General features: G+C 37.4%; 1 protein-coding gene across 1 annotated transcript; it reads left to right on the top strand.

Moving 5' to 3' along the window:
* Positions 1-4266: 4266 nt before the first annotated feature.
* On the top strand, positions 4267-22872 carry LOC142630301 (uncharacterized). Its single transcript, XM_075804279.1, has 7 exons — positions 4267-4712; positions 5313-5430; positions 5516-5862; positions 10776-10892; positions 13145-13261; positions 22172-22270; positions 22408-22872. The coding sequence occupies exons 1-7, from the start codon at positions 4372-4374 to the stop codon at positions 22523-22525; spliced, it is 1257 nt and encodes a 418-aa protein (XP_075660394.1). The 5' UTR covers positions 4267-4371; the 3' UTR covers positions 22526-22872.
* The last annotated feature ends 2524 nt before the right edge of the window (positions 22873-25396 follow it).

Genomic DNA, 25396 nt, shown 5'->3' with positions numbered 1-25396 from the left:
AAATCTTGTTATAGATAGTATAGATAAACAACCCAAAAAAAAATATATAAGCAACACAATAAAAAAAATAATTTCACTATGAGAGAGAGAGAGAGAGAGAGAGAGAGAGAGAGAAAGAGAGAGAGAGAGAGAGAAGAGAGAGGGAGAGAGAGAATAAAAAAGAATAAAAAGAAGTAGCAAGTTGCTACTAGTAGGAAGTTGCTAAATTTTTTTAGCTTTGGCAACCTGAATATAAGGTGTTTTTTTGTGTGTTTGTGTTGCTAAAATAGCAAATTTGGAGTTTTAGCATTTTTTTTAGAGAGTTTCAACTTATGACGTTTGCTCCTGATAATAGCTCTTTATCATTAAACCAAAACATCAATCGATTTTTACCATTCTAGATGTGAATACTCTTATAGCATTAACTACTATTTTTTTTATAATCTCTCTCTCTCACTCAAATTGCAAGTTGAACAAAATATGCTCGAGGTTAATGAAATTTGCTTTATGATGTCGGCTTGGTGCATTTTGGTGGTCATGGCGCTAAAAAGGACCAAGGAAAATAGATGTGTTGGTTTTATGGTGGCTAGTCGCATCGATGTTGGATTCAATGAAAATTTAGAGGTATGGTATTGGTGGTACTAGTGTTTGTGTGTGTGTGTTTGTGGTGGGTTTTGATATGTGTAGTGGTCATGGAGGGTTATAGGCTAGGTTGATCGGCAACGTGTTGAAGGTAGGCTAGCTAGGGAGAGAAAGAGAGAGAGAGAGAGAGAGAATCACAATATCTACCACTAGAGAAGGGCGTGATGGTGGTCAATGGGTTGTGGGATTGGTGGCTATTATTGATGCAATGAGGTTTTCTTAAATTTTTTTTTTTAAGTAGTAAGAGTAATTGTAGGTTACTTTAATAGGTAATACGCTAAAAGTATGAGATGAGATCTAGAGTGAAGTATGAAATGGTTTGTTAAAATAGCAAAGTGGTATTTTGATGCGCTGAACTAGCATTTTTTTTTTAGCAAACTTGACTATAGATAAGACTATAAGAGGGTTTAAAAAAAATTTAAAATTAAGGGTATAAGTCCAAAATTAAAGACTTTAGGGAAAAAAATAAGCCCTTAAAGTGCAATTTGTAATTTAATATTTGGCGTAAATGCACTTTTAGTCCTTACATTTTGACGTTTTTTCATTTTAGTCCATACATTTTAATTTTACCACTTTTAGTCCCTAATCCAATTAACGCGTTCCATTTTGGTCATTTCCGTCAGTCATTCGACGAAAATTGCTGAGGTGGCAGCCGGAAGAATTAAAATATTATAAAAAATGCCACATCACCCTGACACGTCAGCATATAAATTTAAAAAATTAATTTATTAATTTTAACTAAATAATAAAAATAAAAACAGAATTAAAAACTAAAATCACATTAATTAAGATTGTTCTTCAAATTGTTCTTCATTTTACAACTTGTTTTTGGTATTCTTCCCACATCAAACCTAGCAACCAAAAACTCAAACCCATCACAAGAACACAATCCCAGAAACCCTAGAACTCAAACCCAGATCACTAGGACATAAATGAAAACAATAAGAAAAAACCCAATTCAACCCCTCAGAGATCACCAAACCCAGTATCATCAAACCCAGCACCATCAAATATACCACAAATCAAGATCATCGAATTCTTCATATTCTTCCCCAAAATCTAACACAATCAACACCAAATTCTCAGCAAATCAAACCCATAAACCCATAAACCTAGTTCAAGAAACCAATCACAACAAACCCAGATCAACACAATCAAACCCAAATCGACACAATCAAACCCAGATCCCACCACCAATGACCGACACAATCAAGCCACCACCACCCTGTTGTGAAATTTTAAAATACTCGCAAGTGTACGAATCGTACCGAAGTATAGTTTGACAAGAACGAGGTCGAACCCACATGGACTTGAATGAATGTAGAAAAATTAATTAAATCTTAACCAAAGTAATCCTAATCTAGTTTAATAAAAATTGGTTGTTTTGAAAGTAAATAAACTAAGCAAATAATAAAATTAAGCAAATAGTTAAATTAAGCAAAAGATATAAAACAATAAAAAGATGTAAACAATCAAGGGAAATGAATTAAGGTTTTGGAATTCGTCTTGTAAGTCATATCAGCATATATTTATGATCATTAATTTTTCTCAACTCGCTACATGATAATTTAGAAATCAATCTTGCTATCATGGAAAATATTCTCATTAAATTCTTTATTTTAAAAATCAAAAGCATATTCTTCTTCGCTTCTTAAGTATAAAATCAAATCATCAATTGTATCTATAGCCAAACAAATCACAAGATATATCTAATTCTAAAAATCAAATCATAAATTGTATTTATTGACAGATAAATCACAAGCGATATCCAATTTTATAATCAAGAGTTAATAATAAACCAAGCATTCAATTAATTAAGACAAATCCTAAATCATGAGAAAAACATTATTGAACTCATATCTAGAATCTCATCTTAGTCAATTGATATGAAGCAAGAACAATTTAAATCATTAAAGAACAACTATTGTGGGAAAAATCAAATCACATAAATATTACTAATAATCTTTAACAAGGTTTCATCTTCAACCCTAATTATAAATTTAGCTACTCATAGTAATTAAAATAAAACACAAGAATAAAATATTAAATATTAAACTAGACAAATAAAATAAAATTAACTGTCATGGAAGCAAACCAAAGAAGTAGCCGCACTCTCTATGTTCAGCCCCCAACCCTAGCACTAGCCCCCTTGAATTTTGCCCTAAAGAGCCTTTAAATAGGTCAATGAATCATATTACAAGTTGAATTCTCGTTTGGGGAAAATTCCATATTTTTAGGCTTCACTTAACCGACAATTTTGGCCCATTTAACGTCAGAATTCGGACTTTTGGTAAACTACAAAGTTGTAGCCCTTTAAGTTAAATTTCCAGCCCAACCTGAATCATCTCGATTGGACATCTGAGCCGAAAGTTATGCCAAAAATACTAACTGATGTGCAGGCTGAAATCCTAATCCGAATTGAACTTGGATTTGATGCAAATTTCCTTTGATTCCCTGCTCCAATTGGACTTAAATTTAATTGGGTTGGTCTTCTTTAACTTCATCATGACCCTTGTAAAAGTAAAGTCCATTAGCTTTCTTCTTTGCACAAATCCACTTATTTAATTCCATTCTCCTACAAAAGATAAATTCACCCAATAAGATTTAATTAAGCACAAAATTGATTATTCACCATTATTCCAAAACCAAATATAAAATGCATGAATTACCTCAAAATAAGTATGACAATGCTTTCTAACAATGATATAAATATGCAAAATTAAGTTATTATCAATGCACATCACACCCCATTGATCAGTCAACAAACCCACGCCAAGATGGTGATTGAGATCGGCAAGCTCCATTGTGGCCAAGACCGGGAAAAGGTCGAGACCAGCGAGCTCCATTGTTGTCTCCCCTACCAAACAAAACTCGATTATGAACGGACGGAGGCCAAGACCAGGACGGAGACCGAGATGGAGGCTAAGACCCACGCTGAGATGGAGGCCAAGACCAGGACGGAGGCTTAGATCGAGTTCCATTATCTCTAAACCACCGCCAGCCCCCTTCCTCTAGATCTGCTCCAAACCTTATCTCATCTCATCTCATTCTCTCCCTCTCTCTCTCTCTCTCTCTCTCCCTAAACTCTTTTTTTTTTTTTTTGGTAGAGCTCTCATCAGATCACGATTTTAGAGAGAGCTACCTTAAAGAAAAGTAATACACTTTTTTGAAAGGTTTTTTTTTTCTTGAAAGGGAAATAGTAAATACACTTAAAGTCAAAATGATCTGATGATAAATTTTTGTTTGGGTTGGTTGAGATTAGAGAACACAATTTGAGTTTGAGATGATTTTGTAAATTTTATTTTAATTTTAATTTTATTATTTAGTTAAAATTAGTAAATTAATTTTTTTAAATTTACATGCTGATGTGTCAGGGTAATGTGACATTTTTTATAATATTTTAATTCTTCCGGCAGTCACCTCAGCAATTTTCGTCGGTTGACTAACGGAAAGGACCAAAATAGAATGCGTTAATTGTATTAGGGATTAAATGTGGTAAAATTAAAATGTAGGAACTAAAATATAAAAATTTCAAAATATAGGGACTAAAAATGTATTTACGCGTTAATATTTTTGCCAAGAACCCATCTCCTATTATCCAAAATGAAAAAGAAAAATAATCTTTAAAATTAACTTCCAAATGGTGGTGGGAAGGCAGGAGGCTGTAATATATTTTGTAAAGCCCTGCCTTTTTGGTAAAACCCTCACCCTTCACTCTCACAAAACCCCGGCCGCTGATAAGAAAGAGAAATGTCAGTCTCAAAATTCTTACACTTGGGAACCGCTCTCTCCCTCCATACCCGCTTACCTCTCTCCCCACTCCCACGTCTCTTCCCAAAAGCCCTACAGTTCCACCACCGCTACTGTTCCACCTCCTCTTCCGCTGCCGTCGCCGTCGCCGCCGCCGACAGCACAGAAACTCTATGCTCCCCCGACCCCCACCCGTGGCCCGAATGGGTGACCTTCGTGGACCGCTTGAAGTCCAAGGGTTACTTCACTGAATCCTCTCCAACCGATAGCGTTTACAGGGACATGGGAGTCGTGAGAGACGCTTGCCTTAGCTTCGCTCGTGACCGATACGATGTCTTCAAGTAAAACTTTACTCTTCATTTTTCTCTTCGCATTTCATCCCCAAAACAATGACTAATTACATAACATGCATGTGTGAATAGAGCAAAACAATTAGCAATTACTGGTTGTTGAAGGACTTTATTTAAAATAAAGGAAACGAAGTTAAGTTTGTCTACTGAATATATATGTTGAAGGATTTCATGACTTTTTAATAGCAAATAACTTTGTAGCTTGGTGACATTACCTGTTCTTTGTTACGAGGAGAACTAGGGTTCGAATCCCTTCTCCCCCATTGTTGTAACTATTAAAATATTTCATGACTTGTAATAATACTTCTATCGGGAAACTCTAGTAGGACAATATTAACATAGGTTAGGCAAAACATGTGTTGCTTCGAAAGTGAAGCTCTTAGTCATATAAGTCTTCAATGATGCAGGAGTCTAATGCAATATATGGATTTTGATAATGTGGCGTGGTGACATGGCTCAAGGCCAGCCAAGTCTAAGGGCTAAATTTTACGTGTGCCATGTGGTTATTGAAGCTAAATCCACATAAGCATTGAGCTAGGTTTTATTATTTTAAATAAATCTTTAATTTGACCATCCCTTCTTGTTATGCAGATCATTGTCTATAGACGATATTCAAAAAGTTGTTGAGTGCGGATGTCCTAATCTTTACCGGAAAGCTGTTAATTCAGGAAAAAGATTGAGAGCATACGTGCGATTGGATGAAGGGGATGTATGTTATTTCTTTATTTATGATTTCAATTCTATTGTTTAAACATTTCATTGCCTATGTATCTGACGTGTTTACTTATGTTCAGGTCTGTAGTACTTGCAGTCTGCGGGGATCTTGTGATAGAGCTTATGTGATTTTGAAGGAAACTGAAGCAGATGCCCGAACTGTGGATATAGTGCGTATATTGTTGTTCTATGCCCTAGATTCACTTGTTCTTTCAGGAGGAGAGAAACCTCCTGGTCGAGAGACAATTGAATCTTCTGCAAGGAAGTTGCTTTCTGAGTTGATTGAACTGAGTGAAACATCCCCTGATCCTGCACTTCCAAAGCCTGCTGTTAAAGCTTTGAAACGAAAGGATGACTCTTTGGATTTCATGGATGATGTACCGTCACAAGATGTTGAAATGAAGAGAGGGGATTGGATGTGTCCGAAGTAAGTTACATAAAGTTTCTTAATTATGCTTGTGTGTGACCAGTTAAACTTGATTCTCTGCTTTTTGCTTGGTTGTTTGAGAAGAGGAGGATATCTCCTCTGCATGTTAGGGAGTTGAAGTAAATGAGTCTTAATGAGAAACTAGGAATCTTAACAGCCTGTGACAGTTAAAATGAAGAAAAGATATTGATATCAAATGATGCTCTCTCTCTCAAAGACTTTTCTGATCGGGTTCTCTCAAAGACATTTTAAGTGCTGCCCCCCATCTTAGCTTAGAAGCCACTTTAAGAGATTGCAAAAAGCGGAGACCCGGAGACAATATGCACGAGTAGAACTACTTGCATGTATCAAATATTTCCTAGAGAACTAGGATGAACTCCACCTTAAAATGGAATTGAATGGACTGAAGGATAGGAACAACTATCACATTTGTCTATTTCCAAAAAGAACAAATAAAAGGGAGAAAACTAATTTCTCTGCATTTAATTACTCATGGTCACCCTAAGCTTCACATTCTATGTTGCAATAAACTAGGAGAGGCCTTGTCTATACCTCCACCCAACTAGATATGTAGGGCATCATGTGATCAGGGTTTTTATTTATTTATTTTTTTTTCTTATCTGCATCACAAATAGTAGATCCCTTTTGTTTCTTTTAATCATATTTGGTGCTTCTATTTGTCCATATTGTAACATGTTGGGTTTAATTTAGAAGCCCAATAATTTTGTACCTATATAGTCAGTGCTGAATGTATGGTATTACCTACTGAAAACTCAGGAGTCTGTTCTGTGTGCAAGAAAATGTCAAAGGAGGATTTCTTTTTGTGTCGACAAATTGACATATGACTGACTTGGTTCCTTAATATGAGGAGACCATGAGATTGCTTGTTGGCGCTGTGCCAACTATGATATTGCCATTCCTCTATTATTGGTTCAATTGAACTGGCAGAAGAAGGTTTGGGGAGAAAAAAAACTAATAGTAGCCTTGGATATTATTAAAATTCCTCGACAATGTTATGTGACAATTGCTTCCCAAAATCTAGTTGCGCAAGAATTGGAGCTTTTGTCATCACTGTTTTGATATATTTAAATGCTTTTCTCTAGTTTGACCACATATTAATTAATCATCAACATAAACAACTACGAACAAACTCAAGAAAGTTTTGAGTACAGTACCTTTGTCATAGCCTGTGCATGAAAGTGCTTGGTGCATTAAAGAGTCCAAATGGCATTACTAGCCAATTGTAAAGTCCACCCAGTGTCTTGAATGCAGCTTTCCATTTATCACCACTCATTCTAATTTGATGGTAACCCCCAAATCTATTTTGGAGAGCACCTAGGATCCAATTAACTTATTGAGATTATTTTCCAATTGAGGAATTCGAAATCAATACTTGATTGTGTTCTTTTAATGACCCTACGATTTATACACACCCTCCATAGTCATCCTTCTTAAATGTAGGCAAGGTGGGGATAGTACAAGGGCCTTTGCTTTCATGCACTAAACCTTTGGCAATCAACTCCTCGATCAATCTATGTATTCGTCTTCTTGTTGTAGATATGGCATTCTATAAGCAGGTAGATTTAGCAGATCTTCCCTTGGTACTAATCAATAGCATGTTGAATGCTTCTCATTGGTGGCAAACCTTGTGGTAATTCATCACTAGCTAGCTCCTTAAAGTCTGCTAAGAGCTGTTGAACCTTAAGGGCACAATCATCAAACTCCAAAAGTTGTACTTCCTTCCCAACTTTGCAAATCAAGGCAGACATTACTTATTTACTCCCATATCTTAACACTCAGCTTCAAACTTTGTAGCAGTCAAGAAGCCATTAGCCTTGTTGTATTGAGGTCCCGTTTGGGTGGGGTGATTATGGGGGGATGCAAAAGGGGGAAATAGTGCCGTTGTTTGGTTGGGGGTCTGATTTTGTTTTCTTCCCAAATTGGTTAGAAAATGGGGGAGAAAGAGGGGCTTAGATGGGAATTTACACATCTGCCTTTCTGTTCCCTCCACATTAGTTTCCTTTTTTTTTTTTTATAATAATAATAATAATAATAATAATAATAATAATAATAATAATAATATTATTATTATTATTATTATTATTATTATATATTTAAATGTAATAGGGCATGAGAGTAAATTTATACAAACTTCATTTTCTATTCTCTCATTTTTCTTTTCAATCAAACAAAAGAGTTTTTCATCCTTACACTTTTCCACTCAGACCACCCCCTAGCCAAACATAAATGAGGGAAAACTAATTCTTTTCTATCCCCTCACTTTTCCATCCTCCACCATTTTCTATTCCCCTACTTTTCCATCCTCCAACCAAATGAAGCCTAAGTGAATATAGTGACTTATTCCATGAAAGGATGCAGAGTATAGTTTTTATTACCCTTCAGATTGAGTAAGTATTGTCTCTAATGTGACGGATCATGACACTGTCAATGAATGGAATCTTTCATACAATTTCATTGCATAATCCATTACAGAAAATGGTTTTGTAGCTTCTCTTCATGTGTTCCTATGTGCTAATTTTTGGCTTGCCCTGTCGAGCACGTTGCTCTTCAATTTTTTTCCACCATTGAAGCACAGTACCCTACTACCCTTCAATTGAAGCATCACAAATAGCACCTTTCTATCTTTACTCACGGGCTTCCAGTCAAAATACGTCTCTCAGCTAGCTTTTTAGTCTACTTGATCCTCTAAATGCATCTTTCCAAAAAAAACATCAGCAACTTCTATTTTGATTCCCCCATCATTCATTCAAGCAGATGTACCAACTAATCCTCCTATCCACCTTGTGCCACATGTTTTACAGGTATAACATTGTGGAAGAGGATTTTGTTGGGCTATGTGGAGTCTGGTTGGTGTTTGAATCGGTTTGTGACCCAATTCTACTTGGACACATGACGATTTTAAATGGGTGATTTTTAGAGGCTTAGTCCATGGAGTAGAAAGTTGGGCCAATAGGCCCAAGGGCCCTTTTTTGACCCCATTTTTTTAGGGTATATTTCTGTTGCTTCAAATTAGACTTACTGTTGTATTGAAAAACTGTATTGTATGGCTGCCCTTGTATGTTTCTCCCTGGCATATTAAAAATGCAGCAACTTTGTGGATGTAGACAAATTGCCGAGCCATGTAAATATTGTGTTGTGTGATTGTTTTCTCTTTGTGCAATTTTTCTCTATTTTTTGGTCTCTCACAGGTTTAAAATTGGGTTAAATTCCTAACAGTTTTCTTCTTCTATATCCTCATTCTCCTTTGCCTATCAAAATCTCCATACGGGCTTTAGCTGGTTTGTGTTGCTAAAGAACTTGTACAACTTGCAAATAAATCTTCAATCATATGCGTCATCTCAGCCATCTTTGTTTCTAGGTCTTGATTTCCTCTACCCCATGACCTCTGTGGCAACCCTTAAAGTTGCAATTTTTGACACAAATCTAAATTTTGTAGATCTAGCATCTCTTTCTTTGATACTACTTGATGTGGTGGGGGGAACTTAGGTATAGTGAAGTTGAGTTTAAGAAAAAACTCCAAAAACAAATAAGATTAAAGCAAAGAAACGATAATTGGATTGAGGATGGAACAATTAAATATCAATGTCTAGGCTCAAAGAGCTCAAGAATTATTTGTATATGAAAGCTCATGAGGTAGATAAGAAAAGTCAAATAAATACAAAATAAAAGTCAAATGCTAAATTCATTAAAAATCAGATGCTAGTTGCATGACCTTTTAGTTTTAAAACGTGAAAGACTTAATACTATATTAAGCATGACATAGAGAAATAAAAGATTATCATAACAATCAGCTAACTGAAGAAGCAAACCCTTACTACTGCCCCATAATTTTTTCAGTCTTTATTCTTTGTTTCAGCACCTTTCACCTGTTGAATCCAACATTTTCCAAGTCATATTCAATTCATTAAATCTAGCACATCCTTATACAATTCTGAGCCATTGGCCCACTAATCTACCAAACTCTAGGCCCACTAAAGCACAAAGATTCTCTAAATCTGTCTAACATCATGAAGGCAGCTGACTGATATTATTAGACACACAGTGCATTTCCTACCATTTCATTTGTAAATATGACTTTCATTGATGAAAATAGAAATACCTGGAGGGTCCTTGGCTTGGTTTTGGATTGGTCTTGTTCAAAGACTGTTAACAGCACTGAGCCTTTTTTAATCCCCCTTTCCTACATTTATTATAAAAAAAACATCTCTTCAACCTATTCCTTTCATCGCTAAAGCTGATTTTTGATGGGTCACATGGACATTATTTTGATGATATTTCAATATGTGTTGTTACTTCTGTTACTAGATATCAGTTTATTTACTTTAAAAAAGAGAGTAGATATTAGTCTATTTGCATTGGTAAACTGAAGTTGGTCGAGATCATTAGTAATTTTGTCTACTTAATATATAATGGATGTAAGTAGTGTAGAGAACATGCAAGATGGTTTTTTTATTGTTTAATTTACTTTGTTATTCGTATGACAATTGCCTTCCATAGAAAGTGATAGGTCGCATGTTTGAGTCCATGAATTAGCCTCGCCAAAAAAATGTTGGGGATAAGGTTGCCTTCCTTGACTCTCCCATAGACCCCACAAAAGTGGGAGTTTTGTGACCTAGATACAACATTTTTATTTTTATTTTTTATTTTTTAACTTTGAAATTTGTCCGTGTGATGAGATCACTGTAGAATGAGCTTTAAAATGATGGGAAAATTTAATGCCTTTGAGAATTGGGCCTGTTTATTGGAAATTTGCTTTGCTATGATGTCAAAATTTTTTACATTGCATTTCCTTTCTTCCCACTGTGCTTGTAATGACTCATTCCTTGCTTTCCAAAATTTTCATGTATGATTTTACTTGTCCATCAACTGATTCCCTTGCTATCTTGTTGCAGATGCAATTTTATGAACTTCTCCAGGAATAAACAGTGCCGAGAATGCAATGAAGATGGCCCTAAAAAAGTTGGTATGGGTGATGTTGAAATGAAAAAAGGAGATTGGACCTGTTCTCAGTAAGTCCCCTTGTGTGTTATCAGCAGTGTATCATAATTACTGATAAATCCTTAACAAGGAGTTGAATTTACTTTTTATTTTCCTTACAACAAGTGGGGGTGGGAGGATTTGAACCCAAGTTCTCCTCATGTGAAGAATTTGGCAATGCCATTGAGGCGCAAAGCTCTTGGCAGTTGTTGAGCTCACTTTTCCAACTATTGTTTGTTGACAATCACCTAATGATGCTATATGCTGTTCTATATGTAGGACTAACTTTAATGTCATGATTTTCTAATTTTTGGAATTGTTTAGTTGATGCTGCTGAAAATGCCTTGAACTGTGTGAAATATTTGCCTGAGATCATTCTCAAGCAGGTTGTTATTGTCATTGCCTTATTATGATTTAGTGGTGCTGATCATTATTTTACCTATTCAAAAAAAGATTTAGTGGCGTGGATTCAATGTTCATATTTCAATGGGGATGTGAGGTGTCACATGACGTCTTTCATAAATACTATCATAGAAGCCAGGCTTTTCTTTTGTACCTTTGTGAATGTTCTATATTCAATGTTTCATTTGCCTTCTGGCATTTGGGTGAATGTAGATGCAGCTTGAAGAAAGATTCATGCAGAAAGTGATATTTGGAACCAGGTTGTTATTACCAAAAATTATGACTTGCCTTCTGCACTGTTGAAATAAATAAGAGTTGGGTATATTGTAATTCTGGAAATAGATGCTTAAAAAAGTAGAAATTTGAAGTCATTTCAACAGGAGTATGGTATCCAATTGTTGGTTGGGAGAAGTTATTATATTGATTTCATAATGTTGTGGGACTTTTTTTTGGACTTATTTCTCTTACATAGGTCTATACTATTTTAGGATGGTAAGTTTTATGTGTAATTCTACCATGTTGAGAGGATCCAATGGTGAACAGCATCAATGCAATGGTAAATGGTGTAGTGAAGTTTTGAGAAGAGTTACATTTTTTGTTTTTGTTTTGACAGCTGCTTTGGGAAAATCTTATCAATAAGAGAAATGTTTTGGTGGTTAGAATGGTAAAATTCATTGTCCAATTCTACTATGACATTTTGAGAGGATCCAACAACAATTGTTTCCATGGAAGATAGACGGCATTGCAAATTCTGATAGGAGTTGCAGTTTTTGTTTAGAGCTGCTTTGGGAAAAATCTAAACAGTTGATAATCACGAGGAGTATCATTTTGGTGGATTGGTGTTTCATATGTAATAGCCAATAATACAATTGATCATCTACTGATTCATTGCACCATTGCTAGAGAGCTATGGCCTTTTATCTTCCCACATTTGGGATATGATAGGTAATGCCAAAAGGATTCTTGAGTTCTGCCTTTGTGGAGAGGAATGTTTGGTTGAGATTGTGATAGTTTCATTTGGAATGCAGCTCTGTTTGCCCTATCTCAACTATTTGGAGAGAGAGGAACTATTGCACATTCAATGAGATTGAGATGATGATAATGGAATTTAAATCTTTCTTTTAAAGATATTTGTGTGAGTGGATACTTGCTTTTGAAGGTATTCCTATTCTATCTATTGTAGATTTGATTAATAAACTTTTGCATACGGCCATTGTAACTTAGGATTCACCCTTTTTCAAATAAAAATTTCCTACATATAAATATATGTATGTCAGGCAAAGGTAGTCTGTTGACTATCAGGTACTAACTGTTGATTGGATGGTTTTTATAAGACTTTAGTTTTATTGTAATTTATAGCTTTTGACTGGTTTTTGGTCTTCTCTTCTCATTCGTTAAAGCAATTATGAATTTTTGTACTTTCATTATTTAATTTCTTGTTGATAACTTTTCATAAATTATTGGTTTGACAATAGTTTCAATCAGGCTTAGCACCATGCTTTAATGCTTCCACTTTTACTTGTCAGTCAATGATTTTCTCACTCTATCATATGCCAATGGATGTTAGCAGATGCAGTATAATATAACACCTCATAAATTTTTGCTTTTACAGTTTGACCTATAAATACATGGTATAACATATAATGTTTAGTTATCTAATTTTATTTTTTTTGACAAGATAGTTATCTAATATGGTTTGGCAATTAGTGGAAATTTATTTTTCATGTTTGATATACTACTACCAGTCATGCTGATGATAACTTCTCTCCTGTCCCGTCCCCTGGTTTTCTTTCTCTAAACTATGCTGTCATCAGTTGCTTGACTTTAACGCGTCACATACTTTTCTTGGTGAGCTGACTGATGCCATTGGGATTTGTTACAGATGCAATTTCATGAATTTTTCTAGGAACATACGTTGCCTTAAGTGCAAAGCAGAGGGGCCAAAGAGGGTTAGTGCAGACGAGGTTGAAATGAAAAAAGGAGATTGGAACTGCGAGCAGTATGTTTCCTATATTTCTTTTCTGGCCAATCAAAATAAACTTTTACTTCTCTGGAGAATGAGCTCCAGCTAACCTGGCACCTCCTCCCCTTTCAAGTGTTAGGTGGAGGGTGAGGTTGTGGGTGCAAGACCCACCGGATGCATGTAACTTATCAATAAAAAAATGATATAAACCTCTATCACTACTTAGCGTAGCTCTACTCTCTTAAAGCTGTTAATAGCTTTTTGTGTCATATTTGGTGTTTACAGTTCTGTATTTTCCTCATATGGGTGCTTTTCTTCCTTTTTTTTTTTTTTTTTTTTGTTTGTGCGTGGGGGACCTGGGGATTTGGATTTATTTTGCTGCAAAGTGTTCCAACAAAATATGCTTCAAGCCAAATTAAAAGAGTTATGCATGTATATGTGATGGTCCTGCTCGAACACATTTCTTTGTGCATGCATGTGAAACATCAAGTTTGAATAATAGATGCTACAAGATGTTAGAGAGATACCTTTAGTCGCTCTTGAGAAAAGTCCTGGTTTACCAAACCTGCTTATAGTATGTCCTCAATTCATCATTTATAAAAGTATTTGTTGTAGACTGCTCTTGTGAGCATATTCTGCTTCACATCTTTTATTTATTTATTTAAGTAATTATATTATACTTCATTTTTTTTGGTGCAATGAATGATAAATAATAATAACAAAAAATATCAGGCCAGTCTCTACCTTGGTTACTGCTGTCCAAGTAAAAAATCTTGAGTTTGATCTTTCAGTTAGAGTCTGCCAAGAAAGGTTTTCTTTCTTTCGGTCATGGGTGGCTCTTTATTTTTCTTTGTTGAGTCAAAATCCTTTGAATTTTCTGTGGAAGAAGGGGGTTCTTTCTTCCTTCTTCGTATTTTCGAGAGAGGCAGAGGTTCTCTTCAGTCTGTTTTCATGGGCAAAGAGTCTGCTAAGAGACTGTTATCTTTGTTGGAAGACTTTATTTACTCCAAACCCCCTGGACACTTTGCTAAAACTGTTAGAGATGGAGAGACAGTTTTTATTCTTCAACTGGGTCTCAATGCACATGGCTCTTTCCTTATGATCTCTGAACTCCTTCATGGCCGGCGTAAAGGCTTCATTGTAGTGCCGGAAGGTAAACTGGGCTGTGGTTGGAGAGGTTTTGGTTGTCACTTGAGAAAGGCAATAGCTCCTGATTCTCCTGCCTTTAACCAGCGCCCCAAGTTCTTACCTGGGTCTGAATTCTTAGCCTCCAAATCCTTTGCGGCAGCTGTGGAGCAAGGCCGTTGTAAAGAACCCCTTACTTTCAGGCAGGTCGTGGCGGCGAATCCTCATTGTCCCAGGATCCCCGCGGAGCTGCGAATCCAACTCATTTAATGTTGGACCCTCGAAAGTCCAACTTTGCAAATATGAATTCTCAGACCCAGGATTCTCGCAGGAACAGTCTTGGGAAGGTGGATTCTCCTGACAGAGAGAAGATCTTTTCAGCTGAAAGTGATGATGGGATGAGTTTGGAACTCTCTTTTAAGTTGGTCCGTGGGCCCAGTGGTAAGTGGGAGATCTGCTGGTCCAATTTCAATGAGGTGGTTCCTTCTATGGGCCTAGCTTCTAACTTCAAGCCCACCATTTCTTTTAAGCCCAACTGCCTCCCCCTGTTTAACCATTTTCCAAACCCATTACCATCTCAAACCTCTAACCCAAAGCCCATTCCTAACCCAAACCCCCTGCAATCCTGTCCTACCCGTGGGCCTTACTCCAAACCCAAAACACATCCTTCCCAGCCTAACTCCAAACCCAAACCCGTGGGCCTAACTCCAAACCCAAACCCAAAACACTCCAAACCCAAACTGAAAACTGCCTTTAAGTGGAAACCCAAACCTTCCCAGCCCCCTGTGTTCTAGGAGAGATCATCTCAGCTCCTCAGAATGCCTTTGTTCTAAATAGGCAGATCCTTGATTCTGTTCTTATTGCCAATGAATGTCTTGATAGTAGATTGAAGTCTGGTCAGCCAGGGTTGTTATGTAAACTGGACATAGAAAAAGCCTTTGATCATGTGAATTGGAGATTCCTTAATTACTTGCTTGAGCGTTGCGGTTTTTCAGATAAGTGGAGACATTGGATTTCCTTCTGTGTATCAACGGTTCGTTTCTCTATCCTTATTAATGGTACTCCTCATGGGTTTTTTGGAAGCTCAAGGGGGTTGCGACAAGGTGATCCTCTGTCCCCCTTGTTATTTGTTTTGGTTATGGAAGCCATTAGTAGAATGTTGGATAAAATTTTTGCCCTTGAAGGCCGTTTATCGCTTTAGAGTTGGTGTTTCGATGGTAGACCTTTGATGGTTTCCCATCTCCTTTCGGCGATGATACTCTTATTTTTTGTGATGCTAACATTGATCTTGACTGCGTATGGTGCTCATTTGGTTTGAAGGCTATTGTGTCGGGTCGAAGGTTAATTTGGGTAAGTCGTGGTGGCGGTGGGGTCGGTGCAAGATATGGATCTTTTAGTGGGTTGTCTTAGGTTGCACTCATGGTTCCCTCCCTCTGAAAGACTTGGGTCTTCCTTTGGGGGCAAAATTTAAGGACAAGTCAATTTGGATTCCTATTCTTGAAAGGATGGAAAGAAAATTAGCGAGGTTGGAAAAAATTATATTTATCCAAGGGAGGTAGAGTCACTTTAATTAAAAGCACTCTCTCCAATCTTCCTACTTATTTCCTTTCCTTATTCCCTATTCACCTTACGTGGCCAACGAATTGCTAGACTTCAACGTGACTTTCTTTGGGGTGGTCTAGGAGAGGAGCCCAAATTTCATGCTGGTTGATTGGTCTTCGGTGTGTTCTCTCTCTTCGGAGTGGGTTGGGGATCGGGGAATGCGAGAACCTTCAATATTGCCTTATTAGGGAAGTGGTTATGGAGATTTGGGCAAGAAAGGGATGCTCTTTGGCGTCGAGTGATTGCGGTGAAGTATGGTTGTGATTGGGGTGGTGGTGTTCTACCTCTTTCTGCGGGTCCTTATGGTGTCGGTTTGTGGAAAAACATTAGACGGGGTGGCACTTTTTATCTCGTTTTATTATGTTTGATATTGGAGATGGATCAAAGGTGCTTTGTTACGGCTAGATCATTGGTGTGGTTCTTCTTCTCTTGCCGATTCGCTATTCGGAATTATTTAGGATTTGTCGTAGAAAAGAGGCTACGTGGCGGATCTTTTGAGGTACACCAATGGAGTCCTCAATTGGGAGTTTCGGTTTTGTAGGGATGTGCATAATCGTGAATTGGAAGCTTTCGGAGCTTCATCAATTCCATTTATAGCACTGCGTAAGGGGATTGGGGAGGACAAGTCCTGTTTGCCTAAGAGTAAGGGGTTCACGGTTAGTTCTTACTACCATCTTCTTGTTGGCCATAAGGAGCAAATTTTCCCTTGGAAAAGCATTTGGAAACGAGAAGATCCCTACAGAGTAGCTTTCCTTGTATGGACCGCGGCTTTGGGGAAATGTCGGTAGACAATTTAAGAAAAAGAAAGATTTGCATCTGGATTGGTGTTATATGTGCAAGTGCAATTGTGAAAGTGTTGACCATCTCTTTCTTCAGGTTGCCGGTTGCCATGGAATTGTGGGACATGGTCTTCGGTTTATTTGGAGTTTTACGGGTTATGCCAAAGTTGTTGTGGGGCTTTTGGCTTGTAGCAAGGTCGTTTTGGTCGCCATCGTAATGGAGATATTTGGAAGGCCGTTCCTCGTTGCTTGTTGTGGTGTATTTGGAAGGAGAGAAATAGTAGATGTTTTGAAGACATCGAGAGTTCCATGCATGTTCTTAAGTCTCTTTTTTCCGAACCTTACTTGATTGGTTCTCAGTGTGGAGAAGCCTTCCTTTTCTTTCTACTTTGGATTTCCTTGATTTTTGTAATGTTCGTCTTTGATTTGTTTTCCCTTGTATACTTCCTGTGTACTTGGGTGACTCTCTTTTTTCAATAAATTTCTTTATTACTTATCAAAAAAAAGTCTCGGACAGCCATGTTGTCTTCTCCTCGCAAGCCCCTGCTCCCGCCCTTATTTCGTCGGCGACGGTAGATACGGGTTGCGCTAAGCCTCGGCGTGCTGTCTCTTCTCGGAGCCTGTCGCGCTTGGAACCAATGTGCACCAAGAAGTCTCTCTCGGTGCCGATATCTTCGAAGCCTCGTGGCCCGAGTCCCACTGCTCCGATGCCTCGGTGGAGGTGTCCCTGTGCTCCGATAATGAAGTGGGTGAGTCCCTGTGCTCCGATAATGAAGTGGGTGAGTCCCTGTGTTCCGATAATGAAGTGGATGGGTCCCTGTGCTCCGATAATGTTTTGGATGAGTCCCTGTGCTCGGATTCTGAAGTGGCCTTGCATCGTGACATCCAACGGATCATCCATGAGCACACTGACAAAGCCATCAGGAAATGGGGTAATTCTGAGCAGTGGGTTCTTGAATTACGAGACGGTAAGAGAGTGGCTGTCCCGATTCTTATTTCTTTGCCATCGGATGCTGCGGTTGTTGGAACGAATGAGTCGAACCAGTTGGTGTTGGTTCCCGGAAGGAGTCATGGAACCTAGGGAGATTAAGTCGTCTGGATAAAGGGGTTGAGGTTAGTGTGGAGGATTGGGTTTCGAATGTTGGTTCGAGAGGATGTTTCCGAGTTCTGCGATTTTTCGGCTCCTCTCAATGTTGAACCCCTGGCCGTCTCCTTACCTACGGGTGTCGGGGATATTCTGAAGGGTCAACAACTTTGGTGGATAATTTTGGGAAAGGACAAGTTCTCGGTGTGGTTTCGAGAAAAATTCGGTGGCTTTGATGATTTTCTTGGGACATCCCTCGAAAGGTTTGGAAGAGCCGGCTACCAAATTCCATTGGTGTTGAAGGTAGAGTTACGGCAAAGGGATTTTAAGGTTCATTCTGATAAAGCATTGAAGAGCTCAGGGAGGAAAGGGATTAGGGAATTGAGGGGTTTGTTTAGCTCTGTCAATTATGGTCCAGCCTCTTATAGGCGCAGTGATAATGGTAAGGACAGGGCTCTTTTTATTTCTCAATGAATCTGAAGATTATATCTTGGAATGTCAGAGGTCTGAATGGCAAGGAAAAACGACTCAAGGTTCGTAATCTTTTACGCTCTTGGAAGGCTGATATTGTTTGTTTGCAAGAGACTAAACTGGAATGGATTACAAGAGGCCTTGTTAGAAGTATCTGGAGTTGTCCTTTCATAGATTGGCTTTACTTGGGTTCTGAGGGAGCTTCTGGTGGTATTCTGCTCTTGTGGGATAGAAGGGTGGTTGAAAAAATTGAAGAAGTAGTGGGGTGTTTCTCAATTTCGTGTAGGTTTAAAAACGTTAGTGACCACTTTAAGTGGGCCTTCATAGGTACCTATGGCCCTAATTTTTATAGAGAGCGTCAATATTTGTGGGAGGAATTGGCAGGCTTGATTAGTTGGTGGAATTTACCTTGGTGTTTGGGAGGGGATTTCAATGTCACCCGCTTTCCTTCGGAGAGGTTAGGGGTGGGAAGATTCACCCGCTGCATGACTGATTTTTTTGATTTTATTTCTCTTCATGGGCTAATGGATAACCCTTTGGAGGGAGGCCTTTTCACATGGTCCAACTCTACCTCGGCCTCTAGAATTGATCGGTTCCTCTTTTCTCCGGCTTGGGCAGATCACTTCTCTCATTTCTCTCAAAAAAGGCTTCCTAGAGTGTTATCCGATCATTTTCCTATTCTTTTGGAGAGTGGGAATCTTCGTAGAGGGCGAACCCCCTTTCGTTTTGAGAATATGTGGTTGAAGGCGGATGGGTTTCTTGATAAGGTGCAGTCTTGGTGGGATAATTACCATTTTCAAGGGTCCCCTAGTTTCATTCTTGCCAAGAAATTGAGCGCCTAAAATCGACCTTAAACGAGTGGAATGAATCAGATTTTGGCAATATCTCGAGTTAAGAAACGGTTGTTATGGAGCAAGTTGAATGCTCTTGATGTCAAAAGCGGACACTCGGCCTCTTTCGGATCAAGAAATGTTGGAAAAAGCTTCCCTTCGTGTCGATCTTGAGAAGGCAGCCTTGTTAGAGGAGATTAGGCGGAGGCAAAAGTCCAAAGTGTTGTTTTTAAAGGAGGGAGATTCCAATACGAGGTTTTTCATAGGATGGCGAATTCTAATAGAAGAAGTAATTGTATTGAAAACCTTATCATCGATGGGGTTTTGTCTTCCAACGAGGGATAGAATTCTTGACCATATTGAACAATTCTATTTGAACCTTTACTCGGAGCGACAAGAGCAGCACCCTTGCCCAGATGTTTTGGATTTTCCTAGGATTTCTAGGGATAATGTGGATTGGTTAGAGAGACCTTTCGAGGATTCTGAGATTTTTGATGTCATCATGGAGTTTAATGGGGATAAATCTCCTGGGCCTGACGGTTTTTCGATGGCTTTCTTTCAATCTTGCTGGGGGATTCTCAAATCAGACATCATGGCAGTGTTCCACCATTTCCATGATACTAGCCAATTTGAAAAAAGCTTGAATGCAACTTTCATTGCTCTCATTCCTAAAAAAGTTGCAGCAGTGGAAGTTAAGGACTTCCGTCCTATTAGCCTTGTTGGGGGGATTTATAAAATTCTTGCCAAAGCTTTGGCTAATCGTCTTCGCATGGTTCTAGGAGAGATCATCTCAGCTCCTCAGAATGCCTTTGTTCTAAATAGGCAGATCCTTGATTCTGTTCTTATTGCCAATGAATGTCTTGATAGTAGATTAAGATGCCGTCGACGGGGTTGTTATGTAAAGCTTGGACATAGAAAAAGCCTTTGATCATGTGAATTGGAGATTCCTTAATTACTTGCTTGAGCGTTGCGGTTTTCGGATAAGTGGAGACGTTGGATTTCCTTCGTATCAACGGTTCGTTTCTCTATCCTTATTAATGGTACTCCTCGTGGGTTTTTTGGAAGCTCGAGGGGGTTGCGGCAAGGTGATCCTTTGTCCCCCTTGTTATTTGTTTTGGTTATGGAAGCCATTAGTAGAATGTTGGATAAAGGCTGCCCTTGAAGGCCGTTTATCGCTTTAGAGTTGGTGTTTACGATGGTAGACCTTTGATGGTTTCCCATCTCCTTTTTCGGCGATGATACTCTTATTTTTGTGATGCTAACATTGATCGGCTGCGACTCTCGTATGGTGCTCATTTGGTTTGAAGGCTTGTGTCGGGTACGAAGGTTAATTTGGGTAAGTCGAAATTTTGGTGGCGATGGGGTCGGTGCAAGATATGGATCTTTTAGTGGCTGTCTTAGGTTGCAATCATGGGTCCCTCCCTATGAAATACTTGGGTCTTCCTTTGGGGGCAAAATTTAAGGACAAGTCAATTTGGATTCCTATTCTTGAAAGGATGGAAAAGAAAATTAGCGGGTTGGAAAAAATTATATTTATCCAAGGGAGGTAGAGTCACTTTAATTAAAAGCACTCTCTCCAATCTTCCTACTTATTTCCTTTCCTTATTCCCTATTCAACACGTGGCCAACCGAATTGCTAGACTTCAACGTGACTTTCTTTGGGGTGGTCTAGGAGATGAGCCCAAATTTCATCTGGTTGATTGGTCTTCGGTGTGTTCTCCTTTCTCTTCGAGGTGGGTTGGGGATCGGGAATGCGAGAACCTTCAATATTGCCTTATTAGGGAAGTGGTTATGGAGATTTGGGCAAGAAAGGGATGCTCTTTGGCGTCAAGTGATTGCGGTGAAGTATGGTTGTGATTGGGGTGTTTGGTGTTCTACCTCTTTCTGGTCCTTATGGTGTCGGTTTGTGGAAAAACATTAGACGGGGGTGGCACTTTTTATCTCGTTTTATTATGTTTGATATTGGAGATGGATCAAAGGTCTTCATTACGGCTAGATCATTGGTGTGGTTCTTCTTCTCTTGCCGTTCGCTATCCGGAATTATTTAGGATTTGTCGTAGAAAAGAGGCTGCGTAGCGGATCTTTTGAGGTACACCAATGGAGTCCTCCATTGGGAGTTTCGAGTTTTGTAGGGATGTGCATAATCGTGAATTGGAAGCTTTCGGGAGCTTCATCAATTCCATTTATAGCACTCCGTAAGGGGGATTGGGGAGGACAAGTCACTGTTGGCTGCCTTTTGTAAGAGTAAGGGGTTCACGGTTAGTTCTTACTACCATCTTCTTGTTGGCCATAAGGAGCAAATTTTCCCTTGGAAAAGCATTTGGAAGCAGAAGATCTCCTCTAGAGTAGCTTTCCTTGTATGGACCGCGGCTTTGGGGAAATGTCTGACTGTAGACAATTTAAGAAAAAGAAAGATTTGCATCCTGGATTGGTGTTATATGTGCAAGTGCAATTGTGAAAGTGTTGACCATCTCTTTCTTCACTGCCCGGTTGCCATGGAATTGTGGGACATGGTCTTCGGTTTATTTGGAGTTTTACGGGTTATGCCAAAGGTCTGTTGTGGGGCTTTTGGCTTGCTGGCAAGGTCGTTTTGGTCGCCATCGTAATGGAGATATTTGGAAGGCCGTTCCTCATTGCTTGTTGTGGTGTATTTGGAAGGAGAGAAATAGTAGATGTTTTGAAGACATCGAGAGTTCCATGCCTGTTCTTAAGTCTCTTTTTTTCCGAACCTTACTTGATTGGTTCTCTGTGTGGAGAAGCCTTTCTTTTCTTTCTATTTTGGATTTCCTTGATTTTTGTAATGTTCGTCTTTGATTTGTTTTCCCTTGTATACTTCCTGTGTACTTGGGTGACTCTCTTTTTTCAATAAATTTCTTTATTACTTATCAAAAAAAGAAGTGATAAGAGGAGGACTGAGAATAATCCAGTCATAGGATTTAACATTTTTTATGAGGATTATGATCCCTCTACTTTTGGTCATCACTGTTTCTGTTAGGCTAATATATTGTTTCTTTGTGAATTAGTTCTATCCTCATGAATTAGCTTCTTTCTGTAGGTGTGGTTTTATGAACTTTGCTAGTAATAGGAACTGTTTACGCTGCCGTGTGGCACGTCCTAAAAGACAGTTAAACCCTGGAGAATGGGAATGCCCCTCGTGAGTTTCTCTCTCTCTCTCTCTCTCTCTCTCTCACACACACACACACACATGCACACATGCACACACACAGACAGCTCGTATTGAATTTCAATATTGACTGAAGAATTTTTTGACACATGGGTTGCTTTCTGTAGATGTGATTTCTTGAATTACAGAAAGAACATGGTATGCCTGAAGTGTAATTGCGAACGCCCCAAGGAAGCTGCAGCAGCTTCTGAGTATGAGGAGCAGTTATGGAGGCGGCCTCACTAGTGGTTTTTATCAAAAGGTCAAAAGACTTGGTTTTTGTGTATTTTGCCCAAGACATGACCTTGGATGCTCATAATATCAGGTTGGTGACTAAAGAGTGCAAAATTAAGCTGAAAATATTGGTGACCAAAAGAGAGCACAATTAAGCAGAAACTGCTCGTCTCTCATCAAGCTCTGTTTATTATGATGTATTTCGGGCTTCCACAACTACTTGATTTTGGTCTCTTACCATTCTGTTAGTTTTGATGTTTCCCCAATTCTGAGAAATTCATTGATAGGAAGGATTTGGTGGTTGTCAGGTTACTTGAGTAATGTATAGCTTGCAAATGGAAGTAAGCATTGTGTCTGTAGATTCCTGTTGTTTTCATACTGTTAAGGCTCTATGCTTTCACTAAACATGATCAGTATTCACAAATAATCTGATTTAATAGTGCATGAGTGATCACTTAGTTTTTACAACAGAGACGTCTATGCTTAAAATCTACCTCCCCTCACTTTTGAATTATCAAATAAAATGAAATAATAAAGCATGAGTGATTGGAAGAAAATGTGCGTTAAAAAGAATATTTAGAAGATTTAGGTTTAGGCTCCCAAAGTTTCTGTCAATATTTGGGCTGCAGAAACAAGGAGCATTGGCTAAGGTAGTTTAAAGGCGTTAACATTCATGGCAGTTGAATTTCCGAGAATCAAAGAGTAATTAACTAAATAAGAAAAGAATTATGGTCAAAATGCAAAAAACACCCATGAGGTTTAGGTCCATTGCAAATTGATCCTTGTGGTATCAATTTTTTCCTTATAACTCCCTCGTGTTTTCATATCTGAAATTGACTCTTATATATTGGAAAATTTAATAAAAAAATATAGTTTCAATTTTTCCAATCTTTTGTCTACCAAATATATGCAGGACTGTATGAGTTTTAACAGCCAAGAGCATGTAGCTTGGTGACATTACTTGTTTTCTGTTATGAGGAGATTTGGGGTTTTAATCTCCCTTCCCTCGTTGTGGTAACTATCCAATTATCAAAAAAGAAAAAAAAAAAAAATCATGATTCATAATAATCCTATTAGGACAATATAAATCAGTTTAGCCAAAACACATGTTGCTTCAAAAGTTGAAGCTCTTGGTCATATAAGTCCTCGATGATGAAGAGTCTAATGCAATTTAATGCAATATATGGATGATGGGAATATGGTATTGTGACATGGCACAAGGCTAGCCAAGTCTAAGAGCTAAATTTCACATGTGCCATATGGTTATTGACTTATTGTAGCCAAATCCACATAAGCATTGTGTTGGGATTTATTTATTTATTTTTAATTTCTTTAATTCAAGAGTTTAGCTCATCTCCAATACTTTTTAAAATGAAATCTCAATTTGCTTTAATAAGAGATTGCCACATTACCCACTGACTAAATAAAAAGTGGGGGTTAAAACCGCTACCACTTGTTATTGTATATTTAAAACAAAATGACATGTGCAATTAAATATGTACTGAAGGTAAGCCAAACTCTTAATTCAACATCACTATTTGCTATTCAAATCAGTGTCTATATACGATATTCAAATAGTTATTAGGGGTGGATGTCCGAATTTTTACCAGAAAGCTGTTAATTTAGGAAAAAGATTGAGAGCCTATGCGTGATTGGATGAAGGGGATGTATGTTATTTCTTAATTTATGATTTCGATTATTTAAATTTATCAATATATTGTTTAAACTTTAAACTTTAGGATAAGACATATCTCAAAAAACATAATTGATTGTATTGAAAATGTTGAATTCTTTTTCTTTATGATATTTATTATATCTATGACTTTATTTATCTATACTACTATTTAAGAGGTTTCCCCTGTTTAGGATCTTTAATTTAGATGCCTAAAATACTCTCAAATTCATCAGTTTCTAAGGCTTAAATCATAGGGTTAGACATGTAAAATTAGTAATTTAAAAACTCCTAATTTTTATCTAAATTAAAAACAAAAAAAAACAGTTTTTTGTCCCATCTCCACATTTTTCTCTCATGTTAGTTGTCAAATACTACTACAACTTCTTCTTTTTGAAAAAATAAAAATAAAAATAAAACTGCTTTTTTTCCCCATATACATACCATTTTTTTTTTATCACTAAACTGTTTTTTTTTCAAACCTCCACATTTCTCTCTCTCATTTGTAGTTAAGTACTAATATAACTTTTTCTTAAAATAAAAAATAAAATAAAACTGTCTTGAGTAAAATGTATAAACTCAAAAAATAAAAAATAAAAAGCCTCATCACATGTGCAAAGTCCATGTTATGAGGCTAGTATTTATAATCAACTTGTTGATTACTTGATTTACATGATTAGATCTACGCATGTTAAATTATGGTTTTCATGTAAGATCTCATGCTAACCCATACTTACCCATTTTCCATCTCTTGAATAAAACTTGCAATATTTCTTTGATTGACATGCTTAAGTAATCTTGGTAATATATAAATCAATCCATAGTAATTTAAGCATGTAGCTAGTCTCCTTATTCCATGAAATGGTGAATATAAACATGTGTATTTGAGATTTAATGAATATACTTGGAAATGTATGATAACATGCATGTAAATTAACGGGTATGAGATTAATTGCATGTGAGAATAATATATATGATAAATTCTATCTTATTTCCATGAATAATTGAGTTGATTTCCTTGTAGTTTTTCTCATGAATTTTTTTTTTTGATAGGATTCTCATGAATTAGAATAAGGTGTGAGTATTTATGTATATACTAACGTTGTAGTTAGCACTATATCACACATCAATATATATATATATATATATATATATATATATATATATATATATATATATAAAAAAGTAAAGATCTCATGTGAAAGTGCATG

The sequence above is a fragment of the Castanea sativa genome, chromosome 4, assembly GCF_040712315.1.
Source record: "Castanea sativa cultivar Marrone di Chiusa Pesio chromosome 4, ASM4071231v1".
NCBI classification, from domain to species: domain Eukaryota; kingdom Viridiplantae; phylum Streptophyta; class Magnoliopsida; order Fagales; family Fagaceae; genus Castanea; species Castanea sativa.
Note: the sequence above shows the minus strand (reverse complement) of the source record. Positions and strands in the feature narration are given on the sequence as shown.